This window comes from Prionailurus viverrinus, chromosome X (genome assembly GCF_022837055.1).
Source record: "Prionailurus viverrinus isolate Anna chromosome X, UM_Priviv_1.0, whole genome shotgun sequence".
NCBI lineage: Eukaryota > Metazoa > Chordata > Mammalia > Carnivora > Felidae > Prionailurus > Prionailurus viverrinus.
The window spans coordinates 1,870,482-1,898,156 of NC_062579.1; the positions used below are offsets into that span (position 1 = coordinate 1,870,482).

Consider the following 27,675-nt stretch of genomic DNA (forward strand, 5'->3'; position numbering starts at 1 on the left):
TGAGGACTGCAGTGAACTAGAAAATACCTGTCAGTCCTCCAAATCAATGTATTTACTCTGACATAACTCACTTTCCCTGTACGTGGGCTGCTGATTTGCATATCAGACCAAGTTCAGTGGGAAAATTAGCTTCCACAGTAGAGAACTAAGTGGTCTGTCTTATTCGTGGTCTGTTTGCCGCCATTTTATTGCAAGCAAATGGAACGTTCGAAGGAAAGAGGCGAAGACTCACACTCTGAGGCCATGTAATAGGACACACAGTAGGTCTAAACATGTCCATACAGCGTGTCTTACCTCGTTGTTTTCCCAGTGAAGTTTTTCTCACCAATAAAGCTCCACACACATAGAGTAGAGGTTCTCAGTGAAGGGAAGAGTGTCTTTGTTTCCTGGGGACATTTAGCGATGTCTGGAGACAGTTTTATTTGTCACTATTGTGTGTGTGGTGGTGGGGGGATGGTTACTACTGGCATCTAGTGGGTAGAGTCAAGGGATGCTTCTACACACCTATTAGTGCACAGGCCAGCCCCCACCACAGACAAGTATCAGACCCCAAGTGTCAATAGCGTTGTGGCTGACACACGGATGTAACATCTGGGTCTTGCCATTCATGGCCCATCACAGGACTCAGTACTTTAAACAGTGCACAGAGGTCAGAACGTTGATTTGCTTTTTTGTCTCATTCTTACTAAATACACAATGATAAAAATAAAAGCTAGTGACATCCTCTAGCAATGCACGAAGCATCGCCAAGTGCATATTCAATGCACGCTCTGACTAGCTGTTTTGATTTTACATGTTATAGAAAAGGGGTGTTTAGAAAATTATGTGGCCTGGCTTCCTTCGAGAATGAATTCCCAACAAGTTTCATTTATGCCTAAAGTTTGCTGTGGAGTTTAATGAGGAGCTGGCTATTTATTCAGAACCTGCTGGTGTAGTTGAAATTCAAAGACACGGTCAAATTTATCTTCCCAGGCTTCCCAGGATAATGAACAATCTTACATCAGGCCTTCGTTCACCTTCACTAGGCGAAATGGGCGAAGATCTTGCCCTAAGAGCATTCTCGCTAAGCGTGCGGCAACACGGGACTTCAGCACGATGGAGAGAGGGTGGTTCTTCGCAAGCGGGGCACGGTTCTGCACGAAAGCCTTCCTGGGACTATCGATCCACGAGCATTCACTTGGGTCAAATGACCAGCTCAGACTACCCGCGTCCACCAGCTTTACAACGTGAAGAATTCAGCGCTTGGTCCTAATGCACACAAGCGGCCACCACCAGCACGCCATGGCACAGTTAACTTCACAATCATGTCTGCTCGGCTGAGGAAGTGACCTAGGACTTTCTTAGAAACAAAGGATTTACCTCCCTCGTCACACTTTGCTGAAGGCTGATATTAAGATGTGCTTGCATTTCCTGGCTGCATGTTTCCTTGTGAAGAAAGATAGCCCAGAATTCCCGGGATAATGTGTAACGGGGCCCGCTAGTAAAGGAATCGCTAAGGACCTATGGTACACGGGACAAGAGCCTGGAGAGCAAGGGCCCCTGACTTGGTAAGTGCCCCCACACACATGACTGCAGCTGGTCTGCATAGCAATTTGTGGGGTAGGTGGGAGTGTGCATTCCAACTGACAGAGAAGCTAAGGCACTGAGAAGTCAGTGGTCCACCCACACTCTACCGAAGATGAGGGCTAGGCTTTCCATCACCAAGGTACCAAATGCCTTTGCAGAAACTGACCTCAACGTGGTGTTGATCTCCTCAACACATCCGACCCACAGAAATGATCAGTGGAGTTCATCCTCCAAGGATACATTTTTATCTGCCCCCACAATTCATCCCCAAAAAGGGTGTGGCACCCCAAGTGGATGTCCCTGGTTGATGAGAACAAGGGAGGTGTTTGGGGGAGGGGGCCCCTCGGGGCTCTGGCTTCACTGCGTACTGGGATCCTTCCTCTGGGGCTCATCTCCTACTGGCCTGGTAGCACACTTCACAAGTGCCTCCCTGTCTCTGCTCATTCACTACTAGGGGGAGGGGCGTACTCAGCACAAATGAGTTCTGCACAAAACAACACCTGCAGACCACACGTGTGACTTACAGTGGTATACAAACAATGGGGGGAAACCCCAACACGGAGTGTCTTAGTCAACTCTGGCTGCTGTACGACATACCATAAATTGGGGGACTTCTAAACAATACACATTTATCACAGTTCTGGGGAGCACAAAGTCCAAGAACAGGGCACCAGCAGGTCTGGTGTCTGGTGAGAGCCCACTTCCTGGTTCATGGACAGCCATCTTCTCACTGTGTCCTCATGTGGCCGAAGGGGCCAGGGTGCTCTTTGGGGTCACTTTGTGAGGGCACTGTTCTCATTCATGAGGATTCGGCCCTCATAACCTAATCACCCCCAAAGGCCCCACCTGCTAATATCATCTCATGGGAGTTAGGTTCAACGTGAATTGTGGTGACAGAAACATTTAAGACCTAGCATTTCACCCCTGCCCCCCCCCCCCCCAAATTCATGTCCTTCCTGCATGCGAAATATATTCATCCCCTCCCCGTACCCAAAAAAGTCTTAAGTTGTTCTAGCATCCACTCCAAAGTTTAAAGCTCAAAGCCTCACGCAAATAGCTTCTAACTCCACTCCGGGTGGGACCTGAAGTACCGTTCATCCTGAGGCAATCTGGTGTCCAGCTGGGAACCTATTAGATCAGTCAGGTTATGCGTTTCCCAAAAATGCGGTGAGAAGGCACAGCAGAGAAGGTCCCCTTCCAAGGGGAGAAATAGGAAGGCAAGAAGAAGCATTCGGAGCAAGTCTGAAACCCAAGGGGGCAAGTGCCACTAGACTTGAAGGCTGGAGGGTAGTCCTCTGTGGCTTGATGTTGTGCCTTATGAGCCCATGGGGGCAGGGTCCTGCCCCTGAAGCTTTGCTGGGCAGGGATTAGGCCCCACCTCTGTGCTGGCTCTGCACCTCAGTCTCCCGCCAGAGGCTCCCTGGGGCTGGAACCCTGTGCCCACTGAGCTCTGTCTGGGATCTCCATGGCGGGCCCTCTCCCATGGCTCTAAGGCAGGGAGGACTGGCCTGTGAGAGGTGAGGGTGCGTCTACACTTGCCCTTATTCTCTGGGCTTCTGATGAGACGGGCAGGCCTCCTGTGACCTCTCTGAGATGCCTCAGGGGTCACACTTCCATTGTCTTGGGACAATAGTCCTGGCTTCTCTTTATAAGGCTGACAACAGCCTCATCAGATGACTGGTTTAGCCACCTCTTCCAGTTCTGTTCCCAAGAGGCTGTCATTCTTTTCAATAAGGACAGGCTGAGAAAGTCCCAAAGTTTTAAGTTCTACCTTGCCTTTGATAAGCAATTCCATCTTTAAGTCATTTCTCTCTTCTTGCATTTTCTATAAGCAGTCAAGGGAAACCAGACTGCTCCTTCAACGCTCGGCTTGGAATGAGGACTCATCAAGTATTCATTTTCATCACTTCCAAGTTCAACCTTCCAGAAAATGCTGGGACAAGAACACAGTTCAGGCAGATTCTTTGCTCCCTCATAGCAAGGAGGGCCTTGCTCCTACAGCAGTTGAGGACATGTCCTTGTTTCTTTCCGAGACCTCATCAGAACGGCTGTGCCACGCACAGTCCTACCGATTCTGTTTCCAGGCCCTTAGTGATTCATTACAAATATGGCGGCTCTCTCTCTAGTTCTTCTTGTTCTTTTCCGCGTCTTCTTCAGAATCACCTCTAAAGGTCCATTCATGGCAATGGGGGCTCTTTCTAGCATGTGCCTCTAGTGTCCCCCAGCCTCCATCTGCTACCCGGTTCCAAAGCTGCTTCTGAATGCATAGATATGTGTTACGGAAGCGCCCCACTTTCCTGTGTTGGTCCATTTGGGAGCTACAGACCGGGTAGCTTATAGACAACAGACATCGATTTCTCACATTTCTGGTGGCCGGGACGTCCAAGATCAAGGTGGAGTCAGTGCGTGCTGAGAGCCTCCTTCTTGCTGTGACAGGGAGGGAGCATGACCTAGCTGTGTAGGCTCTCTTTTATCAGGGCACTGATCCCAGGTGGGAGGGTTCTACCTTCATCACCTGTTCACCTCCCAAAGGTCCACCTCCTGGCACTATCACGTCAGGGATTCAGCATTCACTGAACTGGAATGGGGGGGGGCTACAAACATTCGGACCACAGCACTGAGTTAAATCACTGTGGACATAAGATGCAGAACACTATGGAAATCCAACGCTAAGGGAATCTTTGGACCACATAACTGGTTAACGGAGGTTCACAGAAAATAATCTATCAGCACAGATATCAAATCAAAGAGTAATCTTTTATGCAACTAAAAGCGCACTTAACTAATGAAAGTTAACTATGAGTCATCGCACAAAAGCAAATTTAGAGAACGAAGCTAATGGTAAAGAGGTGTAAAATTAAATGCCACAAGGTGGCAAAACTGGGTAGTAATGCATCTCCTGAGATGTTATAGATTTAGGTGAGCACACTGTGCGTGAACACAGATGATAAGTAAGAAGTGAAAGCAATACGTAAGCAAAGGTGAATTGTACTCCCCAGAAAGAAAGCGGTGACACTTCAAATTTGACAACAGACTCATACGGACATGTTAACCGGTCACGTGTGTGGCTGAGTGCCTTATTTGTTTAACATTTACTGAATTTTGGCTTTAACCAACATGCACACAGGGCTTTACTGCTGCAACACCCTTTTCCATGCTTCATTCCATGTACTCTCCATGGTGACACAGATTGACTTCTCACCTCCATTCCACAGTTGGACAAACTGAGGCTCCAACATAATTAGCCCCAGAGGACACTGCCAGGAAATGGCAGACCGGGATAGAAACACTGGGAGATGCACATAAAACATGCAATACTCCAGGTGGGCCTGCGTGCGCCCACGCGGGCAACACTTTTACACAGGCACCCGCTCCGTAATGAGAACTGGCAGTCAGCTGGCGGATAATAAGGAGCCCAGCATTAACAACAACAACAACAACAAACACAAAAAAAGCCCTAGTTGGTGAGGGAATGAATAGTTACTGATAAAATGGGTGGGAGATGCAACATGGTAGGGCGTCTGGGGGGGCTCAGTCGGGTAAGTGTGCAACTCTTATTTCAGCTCAGGTCGTGATCTCATGCTTTGTAGGATCAAGCCCCTCATCGGGCTCTGTGCTGACAGCACGGAGCCTGCTTGGCATCCCTCTCCCTCTCTCCCTGCCTCTGTCTCTCTCACAATAAGTAAATCAACTAAAAAACCTAGGAAGCAAACCCAAGGCTGTGTTCAGACCCAGGTATACAAGACCCCCAGGAGACCAGCTGTGCACCGTGGGGCTGGTTGCCCTCCTGGCTTTGGGACGCCTCGCGGCTCCCTGTCTCCCCATCTCCCCATGAGGGAAGTGGAAAAGCTGTCTCTGAGCTTCCTTCTCTCCTTCCCCGCGGTTCTACGTGGTCAGAAGGGCCACCCTGCACGTGGCACTTTGCAGAGCATTCCACCACTGGCCTCTTTGCTACCCAGACCACGTGAGCTGGTCACGTCCCCACCCAGAAGGGAGCGGGCTTTCTTCCCCCTTCACGAGTCTTCTCCTCTCCTCGTGTAGTCTCTGCTGGTCCTACTCCGGAACCAAATGCTTCCCAAGTATTCCAGGCACGGATATCAGACATTTCACAGTCACCGTCTACCATCGAGGAAATATCTATCCTTCCTATTTTCCGTTCTGAAAAAGGTTAGAGCGTTCAGCTAAACATTTAAAACGCTTCTCGTAGAACCTAGGATAAATGTTAATTATTCAATTATTCTCCTTACAAGATATTACACATTTGTGTCAACTATTTCTCTTCTGTTCAATGAACTCAAGTAATTACACCAATTCTCTGAATAGTTATTATCCAAAACAAAGGAAATTGAAAAAAAAAATCATGTTTACTTACTGCAATAGTTGCTGTTGCTACTGTAACAAATTACCACAAACTGAGAGCCTTAAAATAACACATATCAGTTCCTCATGCTGTTGAGTGATCGGCATCTCTCCTGGAGCTAAAAGCGAGCTGGGACTGGCCCGCACTCCTTCTGGGAGGCTGCAGGGGGAGTGTTCCCTGCTCATCCACATACTGGCAGAGTTCTGTTGCATAGGCTGCTGGACAGGAGTCCCCTTGTGCCTTGATGGCTGTCGGAGGGGAGCGGCCAAGGCGCCCTCTATGTGTGTGCTCTATTTCCAAGAGGGCTCTAAGGCTCAGAACGAGCAATGGTGCCTGGCGTCCGGGAAAGATCTCCATCTGTAAGGACTCACAGACTTATTAGTTGGGATCCACCCAGATAATCTGGTGTCATCTCCCCATTTCTAGATCTTTACCTCAATTGTATTTATAAGATTCTTTTTGCCACGTGAGGTGACACATTCACAAGTGCCGGAGATTAGAGTGTGGACATCTTTGGGGGCCATTATTCAGCCAACCACACTGCCACATAAAAGGAATTGAGAGACAGGGAGCTTGGGTGGCCGAGTCGGTTAAGCGTCTGACTCTTGATTTTGGCTTAGGTCATGATCTCGTGGTTGGTGAGTTCGAGCCCCGTGTCAGGCTCTGCCTGCTTGGGATTCTCTCTCTCCCCTCTCTGCCCTTCTCCCGCTTGTACTCTCTCTCTCTCTCTCAAAATAAGTAAACTTAAGAAAATTAAAAAAAAAAAAAGAAGTAATTCAGAGGAGGATAATTTTATCCACCATATGATAATCTACACGTAGTCATGTAGAATGTTGGAGACCTTGGCTGTATTCCCAGCAGGGCCATGGACCAACTAAGTTATTTTGTTTTTTAATTTTTTTTATGTTTATTTATTTTTGAGAGAGAGACAGAGTGTGAGCAGCGGAGGAGCAGAGAGAGAGGGAGACACATAAACCAAAGGAGGCTCCGGGCTCTGAGCTGTCAGTACAGAGCCCAACGCAGGGCTCGAACTCGGGAACGGCAAGATCATGACCTGAGGTGAAGTCGGAAGCTTAACTGAATGAGCCACCCCGGTGCCCCAGCTAAGTTATTTTGTAAAGGTCACTCTACATGGAGGACCCAGACTCTTTGTTCTTTCATCGTAAACGAGGCCACTGTGACAGATGCCTCTGCAGTTCGTTTACGTATTCATGCATAGTCACTCACTGAGCCGTGCCAGGTGCCGGGACTATGAGAGCGGAGAAAACAGAGCAGCTCTTGGCCATGCAGAGCTTACATTCTAGTGAAGAGAGACTGACAGTAAAAATGAAGTCATAAAGCAGGAAAATCCGCAGCGGCTGAACAGGGATAAAGAAGGTAGGACGGGAGACAGGAAACACCAGGGCTCCGCCAGTGAGGACAGGGTAGGCAAAGGACAGATGCAATGAGGAGGAAGTGAGTGGAATGAAGTCCACCTGTTTTATGACACAGCCACTGCAGTCCTGCTCCCGTGCAAACCAGAAGAGGTCTTCTAACACACTGACAGCCTCCTGTACCTGTACTGGCATCAGCATGTTGTGACAATTCACGTGTGCACTGACCAGTTTCTCCCTTTATACTTTGCAAGTCTCCGTGAGATTATAGAAAAATGTCTTTTTCTAAGATAGAAAGACTATTAATTTATAAGCGAGAGACTAGCACAGTCAGCACAGCAAGTAAAAATATTCTAATCTATTAAGTCACAAAGTAATTTCGCTTGTCAGTTCAACATTTCATTAGGTATTTCAAATTATATCATTCACCCAGTAAAACTCGAACAGTATGATTCGATAGTAAAAATCAATGCATTTATCATGTAATTCAGGCGGAACTTTTACCAGTCGCTCCAAATCCATTGCCCACTGCTGTAACCAAACACACATCCTCCATCATGTCATCCAGAGCTGGCCATGATTCCCACAAAGGGGGAAGGAAAGAAAAAAACTGCCCAGCTTCTGCAAGAAAAGTGCACTCTTTCCAATTTACAAATATTTGATGTATTACCTTAGCAAGCACGCTGTTATTTGCAACTTTAGCCAAAGTATTTCCCAGAGATAATAAATCCACCAGTGAGCAACTTTCCAATGCGTTTGCATAGAAAAGCATGAAAACAAAATGGGAGAATCCAATGGGACATGAGACTGAAAAGCCAAGAGACCTGGGGTCCAGAGGGCATTCCCGCTGGCAGGTCATGCAAAATCTCTCCACCCCTTTCTCCTCCGTGAAAGAAGAATAAAAGAGCAGTCATCACATCTGTCTTCCCTGATGTACAGGAGGCCTGGGAAGGACCGAATAAGGCAACGTGTGGACGAAGTCTTACGTGAACTGGAAGCTACCAGCTACGTCATTTCAAGGTACTGAGTACAGCTACCCTGCTCAGCTGCACCCAAGTGACGCTGTGTGACACCCAGGTACACTGGTCAATCGATCCCCAAACACATGATTTGTTGAGTGCGCATCATCTATCAGGTGTGGTGTGAAACCTGGATCTACAGAAGTATTTAAATCAGTACTCGCCGAATTCCTCAAACGTGAGATGCGGCTGTGTTACCTTAATAAGGTCCTCCCGGGAGGGAAACTTTGAGACCAGGTAATTTTGTCTGGTTTTCATGTTGGTGATAGATACGTGCAGTCGGTTGTGGGCCAGCTCATGAGCATTGGCAGGGAGAATCAAGTCCATTCCGCTTCTAAAGAAGAAAAAGTGACTCGCGTCACTCACCTTGAATTATTGAACGCCTTGTAAATATTTTAGGAGAGAGGATTCTGTGCTGAGCCTGCCACGGTTTACACAGAGTGTCCTCCACCCTGCGTCTTCACAGGCTTTGGGGGAAATGTTCTATACACAGAGGTATACCTCAATCGGGCCATGAAATCATAGCCGGGTGTGAGTGCCCCAAAAGACTGCCTTCGGATTTCTTCGGCAAACTTGTAGGTAAACTCATTACATTCCTGGAAAAGAAAATGAATAGGTGACCCTGTGATTTCCAAGGAACAATAACGACAACAATTCCTTCTTTTTCCAGAATGCTGTGGCCATCACACAAGGAACCCTGGACCCTACACCCTGTAAACCCAACCCTTAGAGTCTGGGGGCCCCTTTCCTTCACAGGTACGTGAATCCCCATTTGACCTGGCCCTCACCCATCGTTCTTAGTCCCCAGGCAGGCTCTGTGTTTTCCAAAATCCCATCTTTTTGTTTTTTGTTTCCCCCCCTTCTTTTCTTTTCAAACGAGTTCAAATGGCTTCAGCCACATCTGGGGAATCCTTGAAGTCTCAATTCTGATGCTCATTTAGGACCCATTCTGCTACACGTTTTTCCAACACAACTGACCTCCTCTCCCATCCCAACTCTATGGCCTCTGGGAACAGTCTGACTGCGACAGTACTGATTATTAATGATACCGTGAACGACCAAGAGGGGAGTCATGATCACTGCCGTTTGTCTTTCGAGTCCAGTCTCGGGCATTGGTATTTGTTTATAACAGTCTCTGAGGGGCACGGAGTTGGGGAGCAGGGTGCGTCTAATGTGCTGGTATCCACGGATGCAGTGTCTGTCAGCTCATGCTCACATAACCCTGCAAGATGGATATAATCACCCCACTTTACAGGTAAGAAGACTGAGGCTTGGAAAGATTAAGCTTCCTTCTCAGTTTTTCAGCAAAAATCCTCTAGAGTCGGATTTGAAACCAGGTCTATCTTTCCTTTATTAATTCATACATTAAGCAACCTAGATGGGGTCCGAGGCACTGGGACTCAGCCAAAATGAGACACAAAGATCCCTTGCCCTTATGAGACATAGCGGTGCCTCAGTGCGTGGGACCCAGAGCACTGTGAGAGCGCCGTGAAGGCGTGAGAAGCAGAATGAAGCCTCTCATCCCCAAAGATGTCCCCATTCTGGTCCCTGCACCGTGTGCATGTTTCCTCACGGAGCAAAGCAATCTTGCGGATGTGGTTAAAGGTTTTGAGATGGGACCTTATCCCGGATTGCCTAGGTGAGGCCAGTATAATCACAAGGATCCCTGTAAGTGAAAGAGGCTGTCAGGAGTATCGGCCTTAGAGAGATCTGAAGGTGCCGTGCTTAAGGTGAAAGAGCGAGGGAGGGGCTGTGACCCCAGAGATGCAGGCTGCGTCTAGAAACCGTAAAAGGCAAGGAAACCGATTCTCTTCTGGGGCCTCCCGAGGGAGCGCGGCCCTGCTGACGATCTGATTTTGTCCAGCGAGACCTTTCCAGAATTATGACCTCCAGAACTCGAAGGGAATAAATGTGTGCTGTTTTAAGCCACTAAAACATTTTATCGTAGCAGCCAGAAGAAAAGTAATACAGTGAGCGTTAACGAGAGCCTCCCACAGCGTGTGACATGCGTAGGAGCTGGACAGGAGATGGGAATAGATGGGGAAGACAGAGACATCTGTGAGCACAGGCCAGCAAGGGACACTGACCTGAAGGTCATCATCAGTGAGCCGTGTGAGGACTAAGTCACCTGGGGCTTTGGGAAGCATGCTTAGAAATCTGGATCCTATGCTGAGTCAAAAGAGAGACGGGAGTGGCGGGTGGGTGGGTGGGTGGGGGGAAGGTTGAGGGAATAAGAGAATCAGAGTTGTGTTTGGGTAAAATCACCAGAAGTGCTGTGAGGTGGGTGGTCTGTCGGCAGTCGGCAGTGGGAGTGGATGCGGGCCGCCATCAGGAAGCCCCCCCCCCCCCCCCCCCCCCCCGCGAGAGACCGCCCCCCAAGTGTGTGCTGCTTCCACTAAGCTGGACGGCCCACTAACCTCCTTTCTTATGTTAATTTTAGTTACACACACCCCTGATCACAATGGAAACTTATTAAGGAATGGACTTTGTGTGCTAACACTGTGCCTGGCAAACTGTGAGGGCTGAGGAAAGGCTTGAAGCACTGAGCTCTTACATATCAACATCTAAATTTGCCTGCCACCTAAAATACACCCAGCATCAGGTGCTTCTCTTAATTATACATGCATACGCTCTGAACTAGATTAATTACTCACGTATTTGTCACAACACCACACAGCTCGAGGAACCGTCAGCAAGAGCTGAGCTAACACGGATGTGACTAAGTACAAAACAGTGTGCTAAAAAACTCAAAGCGATCCTACAGGTGGTGTATTTCAAGTGTTGAAAAGAAGAGAAATAAAATAACCTTAAACCACATGGCTGAAAATTTATGTTGAAAAAGGAGAAATGCGGATGCTCTAGGTTAATACAGAGAATCATTCTCCACCTTCCAGTGTGAACGCCCAATAAGTCCTACCCCTTTACCAACCTACCAACCAACCCAATCACAGCAACACAACTAGACGATAAGATGGGTTTCCAATTCATTGAAAAAACATGGAACAGGTAATCTAGCTTCAATATGATATCAAATCTTGAATCCAGATAAATCGTCACTATCTGATCACAGAATTTCAGGTAAGTGCCAGAATTATGGCAGAATTTCCAAATCACGTTAATTCTAAATCACACTTAATACATTTCTTTTTCTTAATGTTCACTTTTGAGAGAGAGCGAAAGAAAGCGAGCAGGGGAGGTGCAGAGAGAGAGAGGGACACAGAGGGTTCAAAGCAGGCTCTGCGTGGACAGCACAGAGCCCGACACGGGGCTCAAACTCATGAACCGTGAGCTCATGACCTGAGCTGAAGTTGGACACTCAACAGACTGAGCCACCCAGGACCCCACAATTAAAACATTTCAAAATCTAAGGATTCAAAATCAAGCCTACTCAATTCCATAGCTGGGGGTTTGCCCCACCTACAGAAAAGACGGCACTAGGGAGGAGGAAACAATCTCTTAGTAGACCCCTGCCTCAAAAAGTTCTGGGATAGAACTACTTTGCAATCCAAACCATAGGATTCTGCCAACTTAGGGGGTGTTCACACCTTAGTTATATGTTCACTGTCTTCAGGTTCTCATTCTGTGCCATGTATACAGTTTTCCATCACCTTCCTAGTTACCAATAAAGCAACCATATAAAGACGGGAAGACAAGAAGTGTTATTTCCAAATGGCCTCATATCCAGTTTTTGTGCCCTAAGAAGCTTGTCATCGATTTGAGAACAAGATTTTGGGTGTTTAAAATTTTGTAGTTTTGAAATTTTAAACGTGACTTAAATTTATTCTTGGGCATGAATGTGTTAATTATTATTTGATTACCGCTTAAAGCCACTAGAGTACGTAAGGAAGGAATGAATGTGATATTCTCCACCTACAAAGACCGCTCTCACAGTCAGCAGATGCATGATTGCTGTCCAGAAGCAGAAAACACATTTTTACCACATAGAATGCATTAAGTGAAATGCCTAATGGAAGCTTATTTTCATTACTTCTGAATAAATCGCTTGAAATTCATGGCGTCTGACTGAGAATGAAAAACAAATAAAACCCCTGTATCATTCCACTTAATAGAAATTATTGGCCCACGTTTTCATTTATACACCTGTTTGTCAATAGGAGCGAACAAAGCGTTATCGGCCACATGCTCAGGGCCTTGAAAACAGGCCCTGTGTTCTCATGATCAGATAAGACAAATATTGTTTGCTTGAAAGAAACTGAGCTGGAATCTTAAGACTAAATACTCAAGAGTAAAAAAAAAAAAAAAAGGCATTTTGTTTCCTTGTCTCACTGTCACCCCAAATAATCCTTCCCGTATCTAGAGCACAGATCCCTAATAATTAAATTTTTAAAGAAAAGTCTTAACCTTTTCTGTTACCCAGGCAAAGGATTATTTCTCTGTAGTTAACTTAGCACAGCTAACGTTCATCTCTGTGGTTCGGTCTTAATTTCCTGACAAGGAACACAGCCTAGTTACCACTTAATTACCTCTATTCTTTCTGGTGCTGTTAGTAGGACAGTAGCAACCAAGGATCCCGCAGAAGCCCCTGCAAAGGCCTTGACATCCTTCAGGAGCTTTCGGCCATGTCTGTAAAGTGCCGATGCTGCCCCCAAGTGGTAAATCCCCAGAAAACCGCATGCTGCAAAGGACAGGTTGATGTGCTTCATTCGAGCTGTGAAATTGACGAAACAAAAGACAAAAATGCTGTAAACTGGTATAGCTTATTCCACATGGCTTGAGTCTTAGGATAGTCATCATTCCAAGGCTTTCTTTAAATATACAATTCTCTGTGCTAAGCACAGTATTTTCAATTAAAGTCTAATTAAACACTCAAAATTTTCAGAAGAACTTTTTCCCCTTTCCCCTTGACTCAATATAGTTTTATTAATTAAAAAAATGACAACATTCCATATTTATTCATCACATATATTATGCAATGTACAAGTACTCGGCAAGAAACGTCAAATTACAACCGGCAAGGCTTTTTTTTTTTTTTTTGACCTTTGTACTTTTGAGACAGGGCTGCTATAGTGAAAGGTAAAATCGGCATATACTAGCAGATTCCTAAGGAAGGGTGCACGTGTTCTTTGCAAATGCATCACTACATTTCAAAAGTCCCCCTTCCCATTGCCCCACATTTCCATTGCAAGCATCCATATATTCAAAACAAAACAAAACCAAAAAAATACTGATGCCCACGACTATTCCATAAGGCAATGAGCGATTATTCATTAATGCCATATATTTTCATCACCAAGTTTCTCAAGACGAACTAAGGTCATGACTGGCAAGGGCAACTGAAGGCTCCAAGATATGTGAAGCGCACCCGTTCCTTGATTGCTTGTGATAAAGTGAACGATAGAAGTGTTCCGTGAAGGCTCAGTGCACCTGGCATCACCACGTGGATGAAATCAAGCAGCCACAACGCTGCTCACCTGGAGGACTCCCATTCTGTCCCCCCCCCCCCCCGCCACGACTCCGGGGCCTTCGAATGAGGCACCTGGCCTGGGCCTCGAATTTAGGAACCTGAGACCACCCTTGTGGGCGGGAGGAAGCTCAGCCTAACCGCAGTCGAGCCCCGGGGTTGGTTTACTATCTGCAAAGTGGAATGGGGGCACTCCGTATCGGGGAGGCCGGCCGGCGCAGGCCCTGCTTCCGTCTGCTGCCAGGGGGCGGTGGCGTGGGGATCGCCGCCACACCAGACAGGGTTCTGGGGCCCAGCTCCGACCCACCCACCCGGGGGAGCGACCTCCAGGGGCTGGAGCCCGCCCCGCGCCCTCCCTGAGCTCCGCCCTACCAATGCAGGCCTGAGGCACTTCCATGTTGAGCGGCCCCCTTAACCGGAAGGCGGGGCCTGGCCGTCACTCAACAAGGCCCCGCCCATCAGGGCTGGCCCACCCTCGCGGCGCGCCTGCCCAGGAAGGTCTCGTGAAGGGGTCGGGGCGGAGCTACGCGCGCGACGCTCCGAAGCCGTCAGGCTGACGCAGGTCTCCCCCCGCCTCCCGCGGCCCCGCCCACGCTATTTAAACCACTGGACTCAACATGGCGGCGCGCACTCGGACGCTTGACCCGGGCGTCCCCGGACGCGGGTAAGCGGCGACACTTTCGTCCCCAGTCCTGCTGTCTCCCATACGTAGCGATGCGTTGTAGTCCCTCTGCGCTTTTTAGCTGACCCCTGGCTTGCGAGCTCACTGACCCTGAACGACCCTCAGGCGCTACGCACCGGAAGTGCTTGGCCCTCTTCGCGGCTGTCTCCCGGAAGTGGTTTTCCTCCTTTTCTCCCCCTTCCCCTTTAGGGGCGGTCCTGCTGGCCCAAAGGGCGGGGTCCACGGGCGGCGTTGTGGCCGGACGCCTGGCTGCTCTTCAGCGCCCCTCTCTACTTGTTCCGTAGGCATTATTGGAAAGGCCGGACTGTGGCTTGGGGCAGCGTGCATAGCCTCAGGCTCCTTAGGCTTTGTGACCTTGCGCGGGTTGCCTCACCCCCGTGAACTACTCCGCTGACAAACCTGCAAAGTGGGATGCTGACGTGCAAGCTGGTGCTAAACCGTAAAGCTCGTGCCCCTCCCGCACCGGCCTTCAATAGACGGCCTCTGTTTCGTTTGCTGGCTCCGGATAGACTTGAGACCTGGTAGCCAAGCCGCTGGCATCCCCTGTGAGCCAGCTTCTCGGTCTAATCTGAGAATAAGCGAGGCTGGAATTCCTGGAAGAAGGTTCTCCAGGTTCCCTTTGTCGAAGGACAGATTTACCCTGACCGCAGCTACTATAGGAGAATCTGAAACATGTGCCAGTGTCTTGGCCCGAAAGTGAAGGGTGGGGGTGGGGGGCTCCCCAAATGGCCTTCACGTTGGGCTTTTTCTTCCTCCGGCACTGGGGATGCCAGGACCTGAGCCCACAGCGCTAGCTGTAAGCCAGAGAGCCCCGGATGTGATGAGTGCGCAGATTTTGGTGTTCGTGCTCCTGAATAGCCTTCTGAGAGCGAGCCGGGGTCCTGAAGACACCCTAACGTCTAAGCCTAGTGCGACTCCGTTAGGTGAGGAGGCTTTCACTGCCCTTAGAGTTTCGGGAAGGGAAGGTGAAGTGTACGTCGAGTCGAGGAAATCGGGGAGGACGAGCTCTCCCTTCTCTCTTCCTTGCACCGCCCCGTAAGCGTGGTGGAGGGTGGTCCTGCCAGGAGAGCATCCTCCAGGAAGCGTCCTAGGAAGGAGGGCTCCCGGGCCTCCTATCGGGTGTCCTGAAGCAGCATCTGCCTTTTAAGAGCCCCCTGCTCCCCCCTCCCCCCATTGCTATGCACCCCGAAGCTTGTGAAACCCTGGTGTAGCTGGTGGGGTGATCTGGCTCCAGGTGACCTGGTAGCATTGCCAGTTCCCGGAGAGACAAAGTCCCCAGAGCCAGAGGCTGGGGCGGTGGTGAGATGGCAACTCTTGCCTGTGTGTGAGCACTGTCGGCCGGCTGATTCAGAGCGTGCTGAAAACTCGGTCACTGGGCAGCCTGGATGAGCAGCATGACCACGGGAGCCTTCGCTTAAAGGAAACCTGAGATCCCACGCTGGTACCACACCTGCTGGTGAGTGAGATTGCTCGCCATTTGAGTGTCATGGCAAACGCGTTCCAAAAGCTGCATAATTTAATTCTTACCGTTTTAGTGCTCGCTTCGGCAGGACATGTACTAATTCTTACCGTTTTAAACTGTCTTAAAAACTAGTCTCTCCTTTTTCTCTTCTACCCCATGGTATATTCTCATGCAGCTGATTCGAATAGCTCCCCAATCATGGGCGCCTGGGGGGCTCAGTTGGTTAAGTGTCTGACTCTTGTTGTGGCTCAGGTTTTGATCTCATGTTTCGTGAGCTCAAGCCCTGCATTGGGCTCTGTGCTGACAGTGCGGAGCCTGCTTGGGATTCTCTCTCTCTCTCTCTCTCTCTCTCTCTCTCTCTCTCTCTCTCTCTAAATAGATAAACTTAGGGGCGCCTGGGTGGCGCAGTCGGTTAAGCGTCCGACTTCAGCCAGGTCACGATCTCGCGGTCCGTGAGTTCAAGCCCCGCGTCAGGCTCTGGGCTGATGGCTCAGAGCCTGGAGCCTGTTTCCGATTCTGTGTCTCCCTCTCTCTCTGCCCCTCCCCCGTTCATGCTCTGTCTCTCTCTGTCCCAAAAATAAACGTTGAAAAAAAAAATAGATAAACTTGAAAAAAAAAATTCAGCTCCCCAAGGTAAGGAACAATATGAGACTCATTCACATTTGTTTTCATAATTTAAAGGCCAGCCGTGAACACTCAGTGCATCATCAGTAAGTATGTGTTTTGGGTTGTTGCATTTAAGTGAATTACTCGTGTGAATATATAGTAACTTAATTGCCCTTTAAGAACATTTTTTTACCAGTTCGTTTGCTTCTTTTTGCTTCTCTATTTTCCTTCGTAATTTAGTTTTGAACTGGTTTATTGAGCCATTCATCAAACATTCGTCAAGCATGCGTTGTGTTACAGATACTGTGCTGGTACAGGGCTTCCAGAGTGGAGCAGAATGGAGTTCTCCCTCATCAGAAATGCCGGTCGTACGGACAGGGAGGCGGTTGATTTATAATTACAGAGACCTGATTCTGTGCAGGCATGTGAACGCCGAGCTGCAGGGAAGGAAACGCTGCCCTTGGAGAGACCGCCCATGGGAGCACCTGGCAGGAAAGTCCAGGTGGAGACCTGCCTCTCCTTTCCCTGTGCCCAGCGTCCTCCCTCGGCATTTTATCAACTGTGCCATAAAGACGGAGAAAGGGACAGGGTAAGGGGTACTTGTCACACCTCTGCCCCCAGGACAGGACGTCATCTCAGTATTTCTGAGTCTACCCTCTTCTTCCAGTCCACTCTCCGGTCGTAGGCTCTGGCTCTGGAGTTCTGTCTTGTCCAGTAAGAGAGCGGACGCAGGCTTGAACTGCAAAAGAGGGTAATGTCCAGGAGTAGACAAGAGCCCTGAGGAAGGGTCCTGGCTCTGTTTCGATTGTTATTTTTACAAGCGTGATGGACGTGCACAAAGAGACGATGAAACCGTGAACATTAACTCATGGGCGTGGGGGAAAGGAGGTCTTGAAGGTCTGCGGTGTTAGGGGTTTGGGTCAATACAAAACAAAATCCTGGTGCCGGGCAGGTGGTTGTTAACGGCAGTCGAGGCGCCCTGTCTCTTGGTCTTAGCCGGCCTAGGGGGTGAGACAAATCGAGCATGCTGCCTCAGGGCCAACAAGGCACCTGACTTTTGCTAATTAGCTCCGCTCCGGGCAACCTCGTCTAAAGTCCTCTTTACCTATCGTGGTCCTTTCTTCCTGTGAAGCATATTCTCATGCAGCTGATTTGAAAGCTCAGCAATCGTGGGCGCCTGGGGGGCTCAGTTAGTTAAGTGTCGGACTCCTGCTATGGCTCAGGTTTTGATCTCATGTTTCGTGAGCTCAAGCCCTGCATTGGGCTCTGTGCTGACAGTGCAGAGCCTGCTTGGGATATTCTCTCTCTCTCTCTCTCAGTAAATAGATAAACTTAAAAAAAAAACAAACCCAGCTTTCTGCTGTTGTACTAAGTTGGGGGGCACTTCTGCCCTGACTACTTATTTTGATTAACTCACCTTGGAAGCCTTCATCCTGAGGCTTCCTGTCCCTATACCTTTTCTGTCCTGGGGGCCCTTTGCCTTATTTGCCTCATCTCGCCTGCCTGATCTTGCAAGCCTTCATCCTGAGGCTTCTGGTTCCTATAGGCCTTGTTAACTCATGGCTGCAAGCTCCGGGACCTTCTGAGCTCTTTCCCACACTCTCCGTGTACTGTGATGTCATTTTCCCATCTTGGCGTCTTACCGCATGTTAATACCTCTGTGGGACTGGCTCTCGTTGCCTGGCAACAGCCTTGTCCTCTCTCCTTTTTGGTAACTCATCACCCCTGTCACCTCCTCCCAGAATCTTGCACACTGTTACTGATTTCAGGGCAGTGTGGCCACACTGTTGGAGTGCATAGCAGTGCCCTTTCCACGGGGGCGTCAGGTCCTAACGGTAGATGATGTCGGCACACCTTCCATGCCTCATGAAAGCGTCCCCTTGTTTAGACAGCACCGCAGAATTCAGAGAAGGGCACTTTTGTAGTCATGGCGCAGAACGTTCCACCCGAACCCAGGGAGGGACACTGGATCCCTTTCCAGGGATCCCTTTCTCTGAGGAAGGACGTGAAGTCATCGATGAATGGCAGAGGGAGCCAGCCCTCACGTAAACGTGACTTCAGGGGAACCAGGGCTGAGGAAGACACAACCAGGGGTAGGAGTGACGGCATTTCCTGAGCCCGTGGGTGCAGCAGTGACCGTCTGTGGGTCACTCCCCCATGGCACTCACCCTTTTCTCTTTGCTTTCTTGAGGTACTTAGAACTCACTTTCTACGTCCTGCAAACAAGACAGTGTCACTAACAGACGTACTTCTGCCATTGCATCTGTTTTCTCTTTACTGGAAATTTGCGGGAAAAACTAATGCCTTGAAAGAGCACCGGGTGAATCCTTTCTAAATGGGAGAATATTGTTCCAAAAACTATTTGAATTATATGTGTAATATATGCGTATTCTTTCTTTTGCATGTATATAACAAAAGGCCTTTCTTTGACACCATAAGAACACAAAGTAGACATTCTTAAGTGTGATTTATTTATGATTGGATGCATCTAACAATATATACGTTCTTCTAAACATGGCATAGAAATTAAATATCAAGTTATCTGTATGGCATAGAAATTAAATATCAAGTTTCTATGAAAGACGTTTTTAAAATGTAACACTTGTTTATAAGCTTCATTTTATTTAATTAAAATTTTGGGGGGGGGGGCGCCTGGGTGGCTCAGTCGGTTAAGCGTCTGACTTTAGGTTAGGTTGTGACCTCGCCGTCCATGAGTTCAAGCCCCGTGTCTGGCTCTGGGATGACAGCTCAGAGTCTGCAGCCTGTTTCCGATTCTGTGTCTCCCTCTCTCTCTGCCCCTCCCCCGTTCATGCTCTGTCTCTCTCTGTCCCAAAAATAAATAAAAAACGTTGAAAAAAATTTTTTACATTTTGGGGGGCACCTGAGTGGCGCAGTCGGTTAAGCGTCTGACTTTAGGTTAGGTTGTGACCTCGCCGTCCATGAGTTCAAGCCCCGTGTCTGGCTCTGGGATGACAGCTCAGAGCCTGCTTTGGATTCTGTGTCTCCCTCTCTCTGCCTCTCCCCACCTGCTGTCTCTCAAAAATGAATAAACATTAAAAAAATTAAAAAAAAAATTTAAGCTTCCTTCTAGTTTAACACATTCCCAATATGTTATACATTTGCATTGACAAATAGGGATGGTGAAGATTCTCCAAGTGTTTCTACTATTGAGTCGGAATTAATTAGACTACTTGTGGTTGATAGTCTACATAAGCAGAAGATACAGCAGGAGAGGTTTGAAAATTTGCATACTTAAAAATATATTTTGTTGCAAAGAGGTTTCAATCTTTGATACGGAAGTGGTGGAATTGGGGCACCAAATGCATTACCGAGTCCTAATTTAAAAGAAAAAAAAGATTTTTGGGAGACTGCAAGCAGGAAGGGGCACAGAAAGGGAGACAGAGGATTCGAAGTGGGCTTGAATTCAGAAACCTCGAGATGATGACCCGAGCCAAACTTGGTTGCTCAACGGACTGAGCCACCCAGGCGCCCCAAGGTTACAAATACCTTGGAAAGCCCAATGAAACAAGATCTGTGTTTGCTGCCCCCTATACTTTGTTGCGAAACAGCTCTACCCTTGACTGACCACAGTCGTGGTCCACAGTTCGTACAGGTGGATCGATGGATAGCATCCTTCTTACCGGCCTTCAAATGGTTTTCTTACAGTGGAGATCATTAGGGAAATAACGTCAGTGTCAAATAAATGAAATTGTTGAATGATAAGCAGAATGTCCGCGTTCGTGACTTCAGCTTCATTAATTTTAACAAAATGCTGTATTTTAATGCAGACCGCTGTGTTTATTATTGCTGCTGTTAGCAAAAGAAGCACCCTAATTGCTAGAACATCCAATTATCTAATCACCTCATTTCAAGAGGACAAACTAAGGATTTCAGTCTCTTTTGGTTTTGCAAAATGCCTGCTTTTCCTGAGCATCTACTTCATTTATTGACCTCCCTTGACATGCTGGTCCTTCATAAACACCGTCTCGTATAACTTTTACAACAATGGGGAAAGGGAAAACACATATAATGGGTGGAAATTTAGAAAGAAAACCATTTTCCCATATCCACACAGACACAGAGATTGTCAGCCGAGATCCCCGTCAGACCAAAACACCCCTGGTACACGGATCTGTCCTCCATGGTTGGAAAAATGAATTAGTAAGTGCTCACATACAAAAATGAATGAATAACATAGTAAGCTCTCATTAGGTGCTGAGGATTGTGCTGTTTGGCAACCAAAGGTTTCAGAACCTTGTTTCCTCCTTCAGTTCTCTGGCCGGAATTTGTAACTGGTGTTTGTATTTAGATACTTAAAACTTTACTGAAAAATGGTAGAAGTCTTTAATGTGACCTATAGATTTGTGTATGGCATTTAGAGAACTTGTTTATATCTGGCAAAGAAGAAAAAAAAAAAAGCCAGTCTAGCAAGTAATTAAAGCTGCCCTTTCTCCATGTATCAATGACAGCAGTAACTCTTTCTGGTTACTTTTCCTGGAAGCTGTGTCACAAAGTAGGTTATTATAAAAAGAACATAATTTCCAGTAGGAGCGATGCATGTCAGTGAGCAAGGTCTTAACTGAGAGAAATCATTTAGGTGATCATTTATCTTTATGCCTTTGTTTGTTTTTTTTTTTTTTAATGTTTATTTATTTTTGAGACAGAGAGAGACACAGCATGAGCAGGGAAGGGGCAGAGAGAGAGGGAGACATGGAATGTGAAGCAGGCTCCAGGTTCTGAGCTGTCAGCACAGAGCCCGACGCGGGGCTCGAACTCACGAACTGTGAGATCGTGACCTGAGCTGAAGTCGACGCTTAACCGACTGAGCCACCCAGGCGCCCCTATGCCTTTGTTCTTTGAATAAACTTTATTTAGTGTTTAGTATATGACAAGGACTGCGCTAGGGATTAGGGGGAAAACTCTTAAGATAAACTTTCTGCCTTTAGTTCACTGTTTTTTAAATTTTTTTTTCTCTTGCTGGAATGTCCTTGCACATTTTTTTTTCTATTTTATTAAGCTCTATTTATTCTTCAAGGCCTAATTCAGGTGCTGCTGCCTCATTATATCGTTCAGTATTCACCATACCCTCCTCTTTGTTGGTCCACGAGTTGTTGCCATACCCTTTATAAGTTTTTAGTTCAGTAGAGATGTAGTTGCTTCCACTGTGTTCAGAGTTCATTGGTAGGAAAGACTGGTGCTTCTTGCTTTTGCTGGCTTCTAGTAAGTATAGACTAGTAAGTCTAAGAGTTGGGAATCTTTAGTGGGCATGTTTCAGATAATCTAACTGGCTTAAGCAGGAAGAGAATTGCTGGTTAAAATAATCTAGAAGTTTAGAGGTAGGGCTACCTGCAGGTATGGTTGGATCAAGCACTCAGTTTTCATTTTGTTTCATTCCACAGGCAGAGCATCCCCAAGAGGCTGCTGTGACCCCCCCCCCCCCATCTGCTTAGCCTATCAGTGGAAAAGCTTTTCCTTTACTGTCTTTCTTTCAGACTTAGAAAAAGACTCTGTTTTTATCACATGCCTATCCACATATCTCTGGAACAGTAATTGTGAGCAGCAAATTGTACTACAGATTTCCTGGTATCTAAAAGTGGAAACTCCCTATGAAATCTTTCATTAGCTGAAATGATGTGAGGCACAGAGGCAATTGCCATTAATTTATATAGAAAAAGGATTTGTCAATTCCAGGACCTAAAAAACCTGATATGTTAGGATACATCTCGCTAACAGATGCACAAAATATGTCAAGACAAAGCACAGATGCTCACAGACGTGACTCAGTGAGCATGTGCCGTGCAAGAAACGGACAGGTAGATGGAACCGTTCCAAAGTCTGCACTGGCCTGGGCACGCCTCCTTAGGAAGAGGCTGGCATTTCTACATCGACGTATCCAGTGCAGTGTTCGATAAATACCTGTTGAATTAAACACAAGTAACAGTGCAGGTATGATCTCTATATAAGACAGAGGAAAAATTTATTTACTCCTCGACTAGATAAAACTGCACAATACATACTCATTTTGTGACTCTTCCCCCAAAGAAATAAGAACACAGCTGTGATGTTTGATGCCTTCAAAGGTTAGTTGCAGTATTAATTATGTTTGAACGTACAGTAGATATTACTTGGCATAAATGTTGTTAAGCCCTGAATTAGGTAAAGTATTGTTTGGCTTTTTTTTTTTTTTTTTTTTTTGAGTTATATGGGATATTTGGGGTGTTGCTCATCAAGTCAGTATAAATGGAAGGAAATGTTTCCCTGTGATAAATTCCCCTGTAGGAAGGTGTGGGGCTCAGAGCTGTAGCAAGATCTTAATGTTTATTTATTTTTGAGAGGGAGAGATAGAGTGCAAGCAGGGGAGGGGCCGAGAGGGAGACACAGAATCCGAAGCAGGCTCCAGGCTCCCAGCTGTCCGCATAGACCCCCACCCAGGGCCTGAACTCAAGACCTGTGAGATCATGACCTGAACAGAAGTTGGTCGCCTAACTGACTGAGCCACCCAGGCATCCCAAGCAAGATCTTACCTTACACTTAGCGTTAAAGAAATAGATGCTAGCAAATGTTTGTTTTTGACAGCAATGACGAAAATGACAATGCCCTTGTACCAAAAACATTTTGCAGAATAGGAAGCAATTCCAAATGTCTTTTCATCTCTAATTTTCAAGCACTTTGAAAAAGCGTATGGTTGCCATTGAGTGAGTGCTCACTGAACATCTTGTATTTTATTTTAAAACCATAAATAGATACACAATTCACAAACTTTCAAAAACATTCTTTACAACGACTTCAAAAATTTCTAGGATAAAAGTGACATCCCCAACTATACAGGTGGATTCCCTGTTTGGAAAACTACAAAATGAACAGGTACAATGGGTCAGCAATCTGAAATGAGGGGCACCTGGGTGGCTCAGTCGGTTAAGCATCCGGCTTTGGCTCGGGTCACCATCTCATGGTTTGTGGGTTCAAGCCCCACATCGGGCTCTGTCGCTGACAGTTCAGAGCCTGAAACCTTCAGATTCTCTGTCTCCCACTCTCTGTGCTCCTCCCTCACTTGTTCTCTGTCTCTCAAAAGTAAACATTAAAAAAATTTTGTAAAAAAAAAAAATCTGAAATGGAAGTCAAAGTGAAATTTTGAAAGGACCCAGCCTGACATGTAAAAGACAGTTGTAAGTTCAAGATCTCCTATTATGGTTTGGATTTTCAGCACACATGCCACGGAGCAGGAACTAGGAAAATGTGGGAGCACGACGGGGTAGTATTTGTTGAATTATATGGACTGATGCAATTTTCCGTGCAGGGGAAAAACATCCCCGAGTTCTGATGAACTGTCCTAGATCCCTGTAGGCATACGTACTTAAAATAATGAAAACACAAAATCCATTCTCTTCGTGGGAAAGATGGCAAGTTCAGGTCAGTCCAACAACATCCCATCACCTAGGGAAGTCTACCTCCCGTGTGCTGGCCTCATACTTGGTTTGTGTTTGTAAATTTCTCATGCAAGGCAATTAGCTGTACCTGTGTTGTCGTTTTAAGCACCAGGCTTTCTTTCCAGTAACTTATTCTCTCTCTCTTCACCTTGGAGTACATTATCCCACTCTTGGCATACTTTGAAAGTGCCATATTAAGAAAGTAAGCTTTTTATAGTGTAGTCCTTGAGTAGCTGCACATTCACGTCTCAAAAAGCAACTATAAATGTAGAACACACTCCATATGGACCATCAGTTTAAGGGTCTTCAAAAGACTTTGTAATTCTGAAGTGTAATTTTCCTTTAACTTTATGTACATATACTCCAAATTTTATTTAATTCAATTTTGATTAAAAAACTTGGGGCACTGGGTAACTCAGATGGTTAACCGTCCGACTTCAGCTCAGGTCGTGATCTCACGGTTTGTGGGTTCGAGCCCCACATCAGGCTCTGTGCTGACAGCCTGGAGCCTGCTTCAGATTCTGTGTCTCACCCCTCCCCTCTCTCTGCCCCTCCCCTTCTCTCTCTCTCTCTCTCTCTCTCTCTCTCTCTGAAAAATAATACTAAAAAATTAAAAAAAAATAAACTTAATTGTGGTACAGTTAACATACAGTGTTCTGGATTAACTTCAGGTGCACAATACAGTGCTTCAGTAGCTATTCCGTACATTACCCAGTGGTCATCATGATAACTATTCTTCATACCGTTCACTTATTTCCCCCATCCCTCCACCCACTGCCCCTCTGGTGACCACCTGTTTGTTCTCTGTATGTAAGAATCTTTTTCTTACTTTGTCTCTTTTGGTTCATTTGTTTGTTACCTTTTTTTTTTTTAAAGTTTATATTTGAGAGAGAGAGACAGGGCAAGGGGCAGAGAGAGAGAGAGAGAGAGAGAGAGAGAGAATATCCCAAGCGGGTCCCGCACTGCCAGTGCAGAGCCGGGTGATGGGCTCAACCTCATGAAACCGGGAGATCATGACCTAAGCCGAAACAAAGAGTTGAACACTTAACCCACTGAGCCACCCAGGCGCCCCTGTTTTGTTGCTTAACTTCGACATAGAATGAAATCATATGGTGTTTGTCTTTCTGTGACTTACTTCATTTGGAATTATATTCTGCAGATCCATCTGTGTTGTTGCAAATGGCAAGATTTCATTCTCTTTTGTAGGTGAGTACTATTTCATTGTATATAGAGCACGTCTTCTTGCCCATTCACCTGTCGGCGGACCTTGGGCTGCTTCCATAATTTGCCAGTTATAAACAGTACTGCCATAAACATAGGGGTGCATATATCTTTTTGAATTAATGTTTTTGTCTTTTTTTACAGGTTAGTCTTAAAAGTAATCTTTATACTCAGCATGGAACTCGAACTCACAACTTTGTATTCTTTGGGTAAATACCCTGTAGTGGGATTATCGCATCATATAGCAATTGTATTTTTAATTTTTAAAAAATGTTTATTTATATTAGAGAGAGAGAGAAAGAGAGAGAGAGAGAGAGAGCGTGCGTGAAGGGGGAAGGGGGACACAGAATCGGAAACCAGCTCCAGGCTCTAAACTGTCAGCACAGAGCCTGGAGCAGTACTTGAACTCACTTGCTCTCACATCATGACCTGAACTGAAGTCGGAGATTTAACTGACTGAGCCACCCAGGCGCCCCTCTATTTTTGATGTTTTTGAAGAACTTCCAGAATGTGTTTCACAGTGGTTGCACCAGTTTGTGTTCCCACCAACGGTGCACAGGGGTTCCCTCTTCTCCATACTCTGGCCAACAGTGGTTGTTTCTTGTGTTTTCCTTTTAGTCATTCTGACAGATGTGAAGTAATATTTCATTGTGGTTTTGATTTGTATTTCCCTGATGATGAGTGAGGTTGAGCATCTTATCATGTGTTGGTTGGCTGTCTGGATGTCTTCTTTGGAATAATGTCTGTTCAGGTTCTCTGCCCATTTTTTAATTGGATTATTTGGGGGTTTTTTTTTGTGTGTGTGTTTGAGTTGTGTAAGTTCTTTACATGTATTTTGGATACTAACCCTTTATTAGGGGATGTCATTTGCAAATATCTTCTCCCATTGGGTATGTTGTCTTTTACTTTTGTTGGTTGTTTCCTTGCTGTGCAGAACCTGTTTATTTTTATTTTTATTTTTTTAATGTTTGCTTATTTTTGAGAGAGAGAGTGCACGCATGTGCACGAGCAGGTGGCGGGGGGCAGAGAGGGAGAAAGAGGTTCCAAAGAGGGCTCCGAAGTGACGGCAGAGAGCTGGAATGGAGGGCTGAAACCCACAATCCAGAGATCACAACCTGTTGTACTCTCAAGAGACTGAGCCACCCACATGCCCCTGAAGGTTTTTATTTTGATGTCGTCTCCATAGTTTAATTTTGCTTTTTTTCCCATCGCCTCAGGAGACATATCTAGAAAAATGTTCCTACGGCCAAAGTCAGAGGTATTAGCACCTGTGCTATGTTCTAGGATTTTTATGGATTCAGCTCTCACATTTGGGTTCTTAATCCATTTTGAGTTTATTTTTGTGTGTGGTGTAAGAAAGTGGTCCGGTTTCATTCGTTTGTATGTTGCTGTCCAGTTTTCCCAGCACCATTTGTTGAAGAGACTTCTTCCCATTGTGTATTCTTGCCTCCTTTGTCAAAGATTAACCGACCATATAACGTGGGTTTATTTCTGGGCTCTTTATTGTGTTCTGTTGACCCATGTGTCTGTTTTTGTGCCAGTACCATACTTGGATTAATACAGTTTTGTGCTTTATCTTGAAAGCTGGGATTTGGATAACCTCCAGTTTGTTTCTTTTTCAAGATTGCTTTGGCTGTTTGGGGTGTTCTGTGCTTTCATACAAACTATTTATGTCTTTTCATTGGAGGCTTTAGTCCATTTACTTTCAAAGTAATTATTGATAGATATCCGTTTATTGTCCTTTGTTACTTGTTTACGGTTTTTGTAGTTCTTCTCTACTCCTTTCTTTGACTCTTTCCTCTCACATTTTCCTGGCTTTCTTTAGTGATATACTTCTTTTTATTTTTTGCATGTCTATTACTGATTTTTTGATTTGTGGTTACCATTAGGTTTGTATATGACATACATATAGCACTCTATGTTAAGTTGGTTAAGTTTGGACCCATTCTTTTTTTTTTTTTTTTTTTTTAAATTTTTTTTTTTCAACTTTTATTTATTTTTGGGACAGAGAGAGACAGAGCATGAACGGGGGAGGGGCAGAGAGAGAGGGAGACACAGAATCGGAAACAGGCTCCAGGCTCTGAGCCATCAGCCCAGAGCCTGACGCGGGGCACGAACCCACGGACCGCGAGATCGTGACCTGGCTGAAGTCGGACGCTTAACCGACTGCGCCACCCAGGCGCCCCAAGTTTGGACCCATTCTAAAAGGACTTAATTTTTACTCCCTCTCCCAATTTAGGTATGTAGTGTCATACTTTTCATCAATTTATTTTTTTGGATGTAAAAAATACTTGTACATTCTACTTTTCTTACTTCCTATGGGTTTTCCTTTCCACTCAGAGTCCTCTTTAACATTTCTTGTAGGGCTGGTTTAGTGGTGATGAATTCCTTTAAGTTTTGTCTGGGAAACCCTGTATCTCTCCTTCTATTCTGAGTGAGAGCCTTGCTGGATAGAGTATTCTTGGTTGCAGGTTTTTGTTGGTTTGTGTTTTGTTTTTGTTTTTAGCCCTTTGAATATATCCTGCTGTTCCCTTCTT

At 46.3% G+C, this 27,675-nt stretch overlaps 1 protein-coding gene and 1 long non-coding RNA gene across 6 annotated transcripts in view; one reads left to right on the forward strand and one right to left on the reverse strand.

The window, feature by feature from the left end:
• PNPLA4 (patatin like phospholipase domain containing 4) overlaps positions 1-14,625 on the reverse strand; it is a 30,556-nt gene extending 15,931 nt beyond the window's left edge. The window contains exons 1-4 of one of the 4 annotated variants that reach the window (XM_047843337.1): positions 14,539-14,625; positions 12,803-12,987; positions 8,820-8,914; positions 8,517-8,652 (exon numbers count right to left, since the gene is read on the reverse strand). In XM_047843337.1, coding sequence (XP_047699293.1) covers positions 8,517-8,652; positions 8,820-8,914; positions 12,803-12,982 — 411 coding nt within the window. In that variant the 5' untranslated portion in view covers positions 12,983-12,987; positions 14,539-14,625. The other 3 variants (XM_047843338.1, XM_047843335.1, XM_047843336.1) reach the window with 3 other exon arrangements.
• A 9-nt stretch (positions 14,626-14,634) lies between these two features.
• LOC125157112 (uncharacterized) overlaps positions 14,635-27,675 on the forward strand; it is a 310,908-nt gene continuing 297,867 nt past the window's right edge. The window contains exons 1-2 of one of the 2 annotated variants that reach the window (XR_007148861.1): positions 14,635-15,878; positions 25,077-25,123. This is a non-coding gene — a long non-coding RNA (uncharacterized LOC125157112). The remainder of the gene's footprint in view (positions 15,879-25,076; positions 25,124-27,675) is intronic. The other variant, XR_007148860.1, reaches the window with a different exon arrangement.